This window comes from Nilaparvata lugens, chromosome X (assembly GCF_014356525.2).
Source record: "Nilaparvata lugens isolate BPH chromosome X, ASM1435652v1, whole genome shotgun sequence".
Classification (NCBI taxonomy): domain Eukaryota; kingdom Metazoa; phylum Arthropoda; class Insecta; order Hemiptera; family Delphacidae; genus Nilaparvata; species Nilaparvata lugens.
Genome location: NC_052518.1, coordinates 44141464 through 44153180, shown reverse-complemented (window position 1 = coordinate 44153180; position 11717 = coordinate 44141464). Strand labels below are relative to the sequence as shown.

The following is an 11717-nucleotide window of genomic DNA, read 5'->3' as shown; positions in this document are numbered from 1 at the left end:
TGAGAAAATGGGATTGATGGGCTCCCTGATTGCCATACTTCGGCAAGTTCGAGGATCCAGTATCTCTGGCAACAAGGCGTGATGGTAGAAATAAATTAACTTTTTGTCCATCTTCTCGGTCCAAAACCTGTCATCCCTCTCGATCTTTTCAATATGGATGTCTTTCTTTGTCCACACTACAAAATAACAGATTTTTTTTCTCAGCTACATGTAGTTGCCCTTGCACCTGAAAAATCAAGAAACAGCCCAACTTAGTAAATTCCACACATTGTTAGGTAAACGTGCACGTATTAAATTATTTATCATCCTATGGTATCATGTGGGGCTACTAATTTTTTTTAATGAATCAGCCAGTACCTTATTGAATCTTGTTATTTAGGCTTGCTCAAAATTTTTCGAAAAAAAACTGTCACTTTCAAATAATTTCAATTCAATGAATTAAACCATAGAGAAACAATAGCATATTTTACACTATTATTTCTCTATGATTAAACGTAGACAAACTAGGATAATAGTTATTCATCCTTGGTAAAACAGCTGATAACTTCGCCGTCTGTCGATAACTGAAGATGGGAGTGCCTGTGTAGGAGTGAGACAGAATTATGTTCAGCTGTTGAACTATTGCAATCAATCAGTTTATCCCATGAGTTTATCAATCAGTTTATCTTGCAATATTGATTAACAAAATATCGGAGCTACGAGCTTCGTTTGTTATTTATTTATTTGTTGATAAAGAGAACTCAATTCTTTAAAATGATTGGGGAAGGACTAACAGGCATAGCCCGAAACTGTTTCTTCCCCAAATTTTGATTTATACATTATAAATATTCCAAAAAGTAGGTTATGTTCCATACACTTGAATTCTGGTCAAATTTTAAGTTCAAATATTTGAAAACATAAACGTTCCAATTTAGATTGTTTACAAACCAAATTGAATAACAAAATAACACTCACTTATTTATTACTTAGAACTATAAAATGATGATTAACTTTGAATATTATGATATACCATCTCATGTCAACAAATCAGATTATTTTGATCGAGTCAATTGAAATTGACTGATACATGGTGTGATTATAGGACCTCATCATATTAAATTTTTCAATGTGTTCACAATGTTCAATCAGCGATTTCTTATATAAATTAAAATTAAGTTTTCTACATTCCACTCCGGTCTGTACACCCTTTGCTACACATTTATTTACAGGTTCTTCATTCTCGTTACATACTAAAAAGGAGTAAAGTTTTGATCTTAGGCCTACAAATCTATGGACAGGTTTTGAGGCAGTCTCATCCTTGAACTTTCCTACAAATTTATTTCTCTCCATAGAAAAGCATGGGTGGTAAGGAGGGTAATTACAAGTGTCGAAAAGGCTCAAATTTTCTTTAATCAACTGATACACGTCTTCGACTTTCACGTTTAGAAGAAAACTGTCGGTATCAGTCATACAGAGTTCTATACGATCCCACGGTATAATTTTTTGTAATTTACAATAGAAAAAATCGTATATATGGAATTTACTCAACTCCAGTACGGAAAAGCTGGAATAGACAGGCTTGTTCATTTTTAGTTCCAACTTGCAAGAGAAAACCGCGATCACGTTCGGACTAATTATTTGCCAGCGTTTACATAGTGGATTTGAAATGTACTTATCTAACCGTTTTTCATCCGTGATGATTTTAACATTGATTTGCTTACGACTAGATTGTATCGTTTTTCCAAAAATCAAATTACAACAGGCCTTAAAGAAGGATATTTCAAATTTATTTTTTGCGTTCTGTCTATTCCGGATATTGAAGTCGATGTAGCTTTTCAGCCAGGGAGATTGGGAAAAGCAAATGACGCGATGCACTTTCAATAATTGCAAGCCAAGCTGAAGGTAGAGCTTTAAATTGACGTAGTGAACAATGTACTTTTCACGGTCGAAAAGTGTGTTCATGAGCTTTTTGGCTCCAGTTTGACCGTTCTCATTTGTTTGGTAGTTTGACAGCAATTCGCGCGGCGGTGTTTGGTGGAGAGGTGCGAGTGGGAAGCTGGCGTGCTTATCATGTAACTCTTGAGGGTACTTGAGATCACATTCTATTATATATCCGGTTTCTGAATTGCTGTCCAAATTCGCGAAATCAAGCTTGGAAATTTCTTCCTCTGAGGAATGAGAGGAATGAGAGGAATGAGAGGAATTTGAAATTTCCAACAGGTAAGCTTCGGCTCATAGCTTCCGAGTATAAACTGTTTGCATCGATATGAAGGAGATAATTACTCGGTTTTGAAGGGTCGTATGATTCGGGCAGATGTTTGTTATTCGCTTCACAATAACGTTTACCAATGAATGACACCCCACCCCTCATCCCTGCCTCAAACATAAGATGGATGTCAGGATGAGTAATCAATTCTAGTGCGACTTTGGTGTGTTTCAGCATACAATTCCAGGTAAAGTGAGCGAGGGAAAGAAAATGGGTGACATCAAGGTCGTATGAGCTAAAAAGCGTAGACCTCATGGATTCAAAAACTTCCGCTAATAGCATCACGTCCAAACATAAATAGAAATCATGATATTCACCGAGTGATTTCAGCTTGAATGTTGAGAACACTCTTTGCGCATGCTCATATTCTTCGCGAGACAGAGGTGTATCAGTTAAATCATTATGAAAACATTCGATGGGAGGAAGCGATGTTTCCGCGAATTTTTCGGGACAACTCATGTATGAGTAAGGATATATTCCTTTTTTCAACAAGAGTTGTCTGTGTTCGCGTGGGGGGTCATGAAATACTGAAAATAAACGTTCAAATTTCTTTTCCATGTCTGTACTTTGCACTAAACTACGCACCAATACTTCCAAGGATTCAGACATAAACTTGTAGGAATCTAAAAATTTAATTTTGCCTACTGAAAGTGTCAAAAATCTCTCTGACGTATTTGCGATGCAGGAAATTTCTTTTTTACATTTACCGAGCGATTTCAAAATAAAATGTGAATCAAACCCGGAGAAATTATGAAAATAACACGAAATGTACTCCGGAGTACGAGCTCATAAATTACAAGAAACTTGTGCCGCACACAAGTAATTACCGGTTTCGTGCGCGTGGTGACAACATTTAATATCGCTGTCTAAAAACGGTTCAGCACAAAGCCCGCAGTTTACCGAATTTTGAAATTCACGCTCTTTACTTTCGGATAAAGCTTGCATCGGAATTTCTCGTTTCATATCCTCATACAAAATGTCGCCAAGATCTGTAATTTCCTGAAGAAATTTCTCCATGATTTTTCCATCTAAACTACTCGATCTATGGAGTACAGGTCCGTAGGCGATTTCCCCGTTCACATCGATAACAACAAAACAATAGCCGCAGGGAATATGTTGTGCTGTTTTCTTTGTATAGCTATGGTTGATTTCATCCCAATCGGATTCATCATCATCTCCATTATTATCGATATTAACAACATAAGTTTCTGAATCCGCATAAATGGTGTACTTTTTCTTCAACGTAGCACTTAGTTTCTTGAATTTAATTGTCTCTCCGCATTTAGGATATGAAACTCGCTGTGATTGAAACTTGGAACAAAGCTCTTCATGTTTCATCAAATTTGCTTTGCCATCACAATTTTAAGATTTGTTCGATGTAAATCTATGGAAACAAAAATTGCAAATGTGTACTTGTCCGTGGCATTTTGAAAGGTTGGAGAGAAGACGTGATAGCCCGTTTTTCCCGTTCGCGGTATTTACTAAACAGAAATGAGTTTTTCCTCCATCGCCTTTTAGCATTAAAAGGTTGATTTGGTGATTACGAGTGCGGAAAATGCTTGTGCGGTAGGGGAAAAACTTTTTGTTGTCATACGCGATGACGTGAATTGCAATATCCGGATTTAGCATTTCAAATTTCTTAATATTGCGTGTTGTCACCGGGAAATTTACTCCTCGCGTATTAAGTGTGTGAGCAAACTTGCTCAAATACTTTACAGTCAGGTGTGAGACCTTTGGTTTCTGATGGAAATACGCGAGCACTGACCATAAAAAGCATTTTTCGTCAGACAGATTTTTGACATTTATAATACATTTTTTGTTTTTAAGAAATTGCGGTGTTTGAATGAAACTGGATGTGAAGATTGGATTAAATTTAATCACATTCACATCCAGTGACTCAATTTTCTTCAAAACCCAACCGCTGCCGTCTCGAACAAAGTTGTCAAATGATGACATGATTTTTCTCACGGCCAACATGAAATGTTCATTAAAATCTTCATAGTTTTCAAGCACGTTTAGCGCTATGTTGGAGTAACTATGAAGATTTATTAGAGATGAGACTGTCTTGCTAACCTCATCATCCATCACCACTAATTTATACAGCAAAACATTCAGCAAGATGAACCACTTCACGTTGGCATCATGGCGTGCTGCATGCTCCCTAATTATATCGAAAACGCGCCGTTTCGATCTCTCGAGCACGTTTTCGATACTGATTTCCTCGGGATCGTTGATGGTTATGCGATGACGCACCGCTGCAGAATTGACACCATGTAGTCTGCGTTCCCTCGGCATGATGTTAGATTCTGAAAAACAAAAGAATAACGATCAGGATGAGATAGAGTACAACAGCATGTTTAGTTGTGAATTGGCATTGGTAGAAGAAGGCTGTGTGTGAAAATGATATCTCAAGATCACATTATGTTGTATGAAAGATTAAGATTATTATCTTTTGATAAAAGATGGTCAAAATCTTCTCCGCATTTGTCCGCGGAAAACATGGCGAAAGAGGGATTTATATTCTCATCTGCACCAGACATTGTGCGATGTGTATTTTGTTCAATTTGTTTGAGAAAATGGGAAGAAAGTGACATACCAGCAATAGAACATGCAAGGTACAGCCCGGACTGTAGAAGGAAAGATAATATAACAATTGAAGAGGAGAATTTCAATAATAATATTCTACGAGAATATGAAGAAAGATATTTAACTTTTAATCATGTAGAAGATTCATCCATTCAAGGAGAGTATTTTGAAAAGCATCATCTACATTGTGACTTTTGTAAATCATTATCCAATAAAGCAGAGTATTTCGGGAGAAATGGTTATTTCTTACATAAAAATCCATTCTATCTGCAATGTGTCTATTGCAAATATATTATCGAAAATCCATTTGAAAAAGTAATGCATTTACCATTTTGTTTATATGAAGAGTGTGAGAAAGAAGAGCGGGGGTTGGATGTTCCGGATATAGCGTATCGTAAAGATGAGGTAAAATCGCATGCATGCAGTATATTGTAGAAGGTTTTTTATCCTCCGAGGACAAAAACTGGGCTCCGAGGACAAAAACTGTGCTCCAAGGACAAAAACTGTGCTCCAAGGACAAAAACTGTGCTCCGAGGACAAAAACTGTCCTCCGAGGACAAAAATTGTCCTCCGAGGACAAAAAAATTGTCCTCAAAGGATAAAATTAAAGTAAAAATGAACTTACATGTGTTGATTTGACGAAATGACAGCTATCTCCTCGGCTATGCTTCTCTCAGCTCAGGTAGCTCCTCGACTGTGGTTGTCTCAGCTCAGGTATCGTCTCAGCTCAGCTAGCTCCTCAGCTATGCTTCTCTCGATGCAGGTATGTTTCCCTGACGAGAGCACAACTGCTTATGAGACCGGAAACCGAGTTGTGAGGTGAGAAAATGCTGTGAAAAACAATGAAATATTCAATAACTGCAACCAAATATTAGAAATCAATAAGTAAGTGTTATTTCAAAAATATCAGAATGTAACGGATTATACTTACTTACAATCAAATGTCAGCGTTGTGCTGCTGGTAAACCTCTGGGGAGTTGAGTACAGCACGCTCCAATTGCACACGCCCCCTCGTATGCTCTCTCTCACTCGTACAAGCCTGCAACAGACAGAGAAATGACTTGGTATAGAATCAGTTGCCTCAGAGGAAAATCACCATTTACGTTAGAGAAGAGTTAAGTGAACTTATATACCCTATGTGAACTTCTCCCTAATCATCATCTACACAATGGATTCATCATCATCTTCAAGCTTCATCATACCAGACAGCCCACCAACAGAGCAGCAGCTCAACTACTGGCAGCAGCAGCAGCAGCAGCAGAAGCAGCAGCAGGAAGCTCGCAGCTCTGCTGCCACCTCCGCTGCCACGGCTGCCGCCTCCGCTGTCTCCGCTGCCTCCTCCTCCGGCTCACCCCTGAAGAGACAGGGAATCTTCGTTCAACGAGAGAGGGGTGAGGAGATCGTGATTCCGGACAGTCTTCTGCCACAATCTACACCAGCTACCTGGGCGCCGCGACGAGCAGTGCTGTCAACTCAACCCAGCAAGCAGCCGGTGAAGAGGAGGCTAGTTTTCGAGGACGAGGCCATGCTCACTCAATCAAAGGTTAGCTTAAAGAAATATTATTATTGTATTAACATGTAATGTGCACAAAATCTTTATAAAATGTGAATTAGTTTTTTTAAAACTAATTTCCAATGGATAAAATCTTTTGTGCACATTACAAGTCTATGTTTATTTGAATAAATTGAACTATGAAATTACTGATTCTTATACTGTGAGCAAAGTCAAGACTGAGCTTGACTTCTAATTGTGCTATCAAAACAATCCGAACACAGATAAATTTTCATGATGGTTGCATTGAAATTTGGATAAAAATTCAAAAAAACATGTTTTAGTAATTTCGATAACAAATTCGAATATGTTGCATGAAAGATTATACTGAAACAATTCAATTATCTAGCAATTTGAATTGAGTTATGTTAAAGTAATCGGAGAATTTCCGAGTTATTACTTATATATCATTATTACTTATATATTACTTACTATATCAAATTACTGATTCGAATAATACATTGTTATTTGAATTATGAAAAATCCGATCACATGCATAAACTGTTTATAATATTTCGTGTGAAACAAAATTATTGTTGATAAAAATGAGCATGTAATGAACTGAAAAATTTTTCGAGTCAATTATCTAGCAATTTGAATTGAGTTATGTTAAAGTAATCGGAGAATTTCCGAGTTATTACTTACTTTCAGTTTTGAGTAGTGAATCTGTTGAGCAAGTTCTCTCTCTCTCTCTCTTGTATGATTTGATGATGAAAAATCTGAAACAAATAAGAGTCTAATGAAATATTTTTTCAACAGAAACGTGTGCCGGAAGAGGAGGAGGACAGCTCGATCGTACCTCTCTTGAGGGAGGAGGGGGAAGTGGAGACAGAGGACGAGGACGTGATGCGATCGGAGAACTTTCTGAGATTGTTGAATAGCCGCGTCGAGAAGCCATGGACGCCTCTCCATGAGTTGGAAGAGGGGTTGCCATATCCGATATGTGATGTGAGAGAGGCGTCCAACCAGCACGGGCGGCGAATTGTGCTCAAAATCCATGAACCCGGACTACGTACAACAGATGTTTATCTTCCAGAAAGATTTACCCGGATTTTGAGCACAAAAGACATTGAAAATTTCAAATTGAAGTGCAAAACCTTATCTCTGTTTGTAAAGCATGTTAATGCTTTTATGACTGACATAAAAATTGTTAAATGCTAAATTAGCATTTAGCATTTTTTATGTCACTGACCATCTAGCATTAACATGCTTTACATGTTAATATGTATATATGTATGTGTCAGTAGTGTAGTATTCAATAAATAGTTTTTTTGTTATTCTATAAAAATTGTTCTCAATTCTCACCTGTTATACACAGTTCACTAGAAGTAGTAGTAAAACACGTACACAACCAGACGTTCAGTCAGCACTATGCACTTTTATTATGAGTGCTTGTCTATGAGAATGTCTTTTTATAGCTTGTTGTATGCACGCACAAGGGCGAGTGTCAGACACAGCAGGCAGTCGCTCACTCAGTCAAGGCTGACTTCCTTGTTGTGAAAGGTTGGGCATTGCTCCCTCACATCTGTTTTGGCACGCGCCCATATCTGTATGGACGGAACACTTCCTCCTTTCAAATTGTGTTTGCCTTTTCAGATTTGCTATTTGAAAAGAATAATTCTTTTAATGAAAGAAAATTCTTTTCAAATAGCAAATCTGAAAAGGTGAATTCGATTTGAAAGGTGAATTCATTTCTGAATTAATAGAAAATTTAATTTTCTTTTAGATTAAGTTAGTGTAATGATTAATTAGTTAACTTTAGTTAATGTTCAACCATTGAGTTGAAAGGTAATGAAAAATGGTATGTAGGAGAAAGCAAACTCCAAGGAAACGAGGCAGAGGTATCTTAAGCTCTGCTGCCAGAGTACTTAAGGGGGTGGCGGGTGCTGCTACAGGTATTACTTCAACTATTTTAAATAAATTGATCGATATTATACCTGTGGAGATCCCAATAGCCCCTGGCTACCAGTATTGTGGCCCTGGCACCAAACTTGAAAAGCGATTAGCAAGAGGTGACCCAGGAATTAACAAACTTGACCAGGCTTGTAAGGCACACGATATAGCATATTCACAAAATAGTGATAATGCAAATCGATCGAAAGCTGACAGAGCACTAGCGAACGTGGCGTGGGAGATTTTAAAAAATCCGAAAACTCCCCTTGCTGAGAGAGGACTCAGCTACCTAGTTACAAATGTGATGGAAGCTGAAAATTACTTTGGTGGTTCTTTGAGAAAGAAGATGAAGAAGAAGAATGTGAAGAGGAAAAGTTATAGTAATGATATTAGGCGCAAAGCTATAGCTCAGTTGAAAAAGCATATTGCAGGAAAAGGGTATTTTTTGAAGCCTTTTCCTAGTATTAGTGGGGGGAGAGTTTTACCCCCTCCAGCACCACCCCCATCATCATATGGAGTGAGTTTATTCCCTCAAGTTAAGAAACGTAGAACAACAAAGAAGAGTAGGAAGAAGACAAAGAAGAGTAGGAAGAAGTAAAAGACATGAATATTGAAGGAGAATTGAGTAATTATGATTTGATTGATTGGTCAAAATTATTACAGATTCAGCTAAGAGGTATATATATGCTAGATGCATTACCCAAAAAAATTCTAAAAAACGAGAATGCCATTGTGAATTTAGCAAGGGAAAGCGAGGATGGTACACATTGGGTTGCATATAAAAAAGTCGGTTCCAATGTTTGGTATTTTGATCCAATTGGAAATTCACAACTGCCATACGAATTGGACAAATATTGGAAAAAAGAAATTGGAGTAAATATATTTTATAATGTAGAGCACATGCAACCATTAAATAGCGATTTTTGTGGTCATCTTACATTATTGTTTCTTGCAAATCAGTTGTAATTAAGTGTTTGTGCTGAACGCACACACACACACAAGATGGTTGTTATTACATTAAGATCTAACACAAGTAACCTCTATGAACATTTACAAGAAATTATAGAATTGGATAAAAATCGTGAATGGGAAATTGGATTGATTAATTTTTGTAGTTACAATAGTATTGCAAACATTAACAAAGGAACAAATTCCAGCTTCAAATATGGCGATAGATTAATTGAGCTGGATACGGGTGCATATGAAGTTGAGGATATTATTAAATCTTTAAAGAATAAATTGAATATTGATGAGAAGAACAATAAACTTATTATACGCCCAAACGTAAATACTATGAAGATTGGAATTCATTCTGATGAACCCATTGATTTAACACATACTGATTTGATTGGAAAGATACTTGGTTTTAATAATGTTGTTTTGCAGCCAAATAAATGGCATTATTCTCAGCATTTGGTTAACATAACAAGCATTGGTAGTATTGTACTCGAGTGTAATTTAGCATGTGGTAGTTACTCTGACGGGAAACAAAAACATATAATCTACGAATTTTTACCAAAGGTTCCTAGCGGCTATTTAATAAACGAAGTACCATCACCGATTATTTATGTACCTTTGAATACGCATCGAATTCAAACTATTAATGTAAAGGTAACGGACCAGAACGGATCGTTTATTGATTTCCGTGGAGATACAATTACAATTAGGTTACACATACGTGAAAAGTAATAGGTTATCTTGTTTTCAATCCACGTTCAAATAAGATGTGTACATGTGATGTCATTAGAGAGACGAACGTGAGAGCGTCAACACCTAAAAACAAACGTGCTTTGTCGGCTAAAAGTGCGAGAATATTAGAAAAGTTGGGTTTTATAGTTGATTGGCGGAATGTTAGGAGCGGCAGCAATTAGTGAAATTCTGGATGTGGAGACAGACCTTCAGTTTTATAATGATATAACCAAATTCCAATTTCACACTCATACAGTTTATTCGGGACAGGAAATAAAAAACTCTGACGAGGCACGTATTGGTATAAATTCTTTAGATGTCTATTCTTTACCTTGCAAATCATTCATATTTATTGAGAGAACAGTTAACTGTACAAAACCGGGAACAGACCCAGCCGATGCACCAGTTGCAGCAGACTATAAATTAAGCAGTAACGTAATCGGCAACCTTTTTGATGAAATACTATATGAATTAGCAGGTCAGCAAATTTCTAAATCAAGATTGATTGGATTAACATCCGCAAAATTCACTTAACCATTCTTGGGCAGTTCGCACCACATCGAGTTTTGATAGTCCAAAATATGTTATAATTGCATTTCAAACTGATCGTAAGAATAAAATTAGAAAATCAATATCTAATTTCGATAGCTGCGGTATTTACAATGTTAAAGTATATTTGAACAGCGAGTATTATCCATATGAAAATCTGCTAGGTAAAAAGGAGGTATTATACCGCATGTTCCTGGATTTCGCACCCTTGTATTATAATCATTCAATCAATAGCGAATTCGGAACAGAAATTGACTTTAAAACGTTTTGTGAATCAACACCGCTGATTGTTGTAGATTGTTCACACCAAGCAAGTCATTTGAAATCATCGACAGATGTTCGTATTGAAATGGAATTCAATAGTGCAGTACCTGCAAATACTTCTGCCTATTGCGTTTTAATTAGCGATCGTGTGATGGAGTACACACCTCTGACGAGCATGGTGAAAGAAGTTCAGTAATTTTATTGATAGAGCGCACCGCCTGCAATATTATATAAGGTGTGCACTCTGACAAGTTTGGTTCATTATCATTTTCACCTTTGAACAGGCAACATGTCCTATTCTTTGTGTTCTGATATTTTGGACAAGCCACAAACTCGCTCTATTGGTATTCAGTGCGATCTTGATAGTTTCTATTATGAAGCAAGGTGCAGTACACCAAAGCCGCTGCAGGTGGAGGAGGAGAAACGTGAAGAGGAGGGGAAAGACGAAGGATTTGAGGAGCCCACCGCCGCCGCCGCCGTAGAGAAAGAAGTGGACAAGCAAGCAAGTGCGAAAATTGCTACAGTTGATCTTCACTGGTTTAAACAAGATTGTAATCAAATTATTATGAAAGAACTTGCCATAATTGATCAGTTTAATAATTATATTGTATTCCATTTCAAATCACCATTTGCAAAGACAGAATTGAGTGCAAAATTGTATAACGATGTAACATGGTTAGAACGTCACTATCATAAAATAAAATGGGAAGATGGAGATTTAGAATACAGTGACTCATTAATACGTGATTACCTCATAGGTTATGAGAAAATTTTCACAAAAGGAACTGAGAAAGCAAAGTTTTTAAGAAGATTACATACTAACGTTCAATGTATACCTGAGGATTTTCCAAAACCCGATTTCAGCTTTTTCACTAGTTCATGGTGTTATGCTGTGTGTAACATTCATAAAAATAGACCAGATGGGCGGTGTTCTTTGTT

The 11717-nt window shown here is 37.0% G+C and overlaps 1 protein-coding gene across 1 annotated transcript; it reads left to right on the top strand.

The window, feature by feature from the left end:
* Nucleotides 1–5865: 5865 nt before the first annotated feature.
* On the top strand, nt 5866–7624 carry LOC120354357 (myb-like protein AA). The gene is made up of 2 exons (XM_039441396.1): nt 5866–6374; nt 7143–7624. The coding sequence occupies exons 1-2, from the start codon at nt 6000–6002 to the stop codon at nt 7542–7544; spliced, it is 777 nt and encodes a 258-aa protein (XP_039297330.1). The 5' UTR covers nt 5866–5999; the 3' UTR covers nt 7545–7624.
* Nucleotides 7625–11717: the final 4093 nt, after the last annotated feature.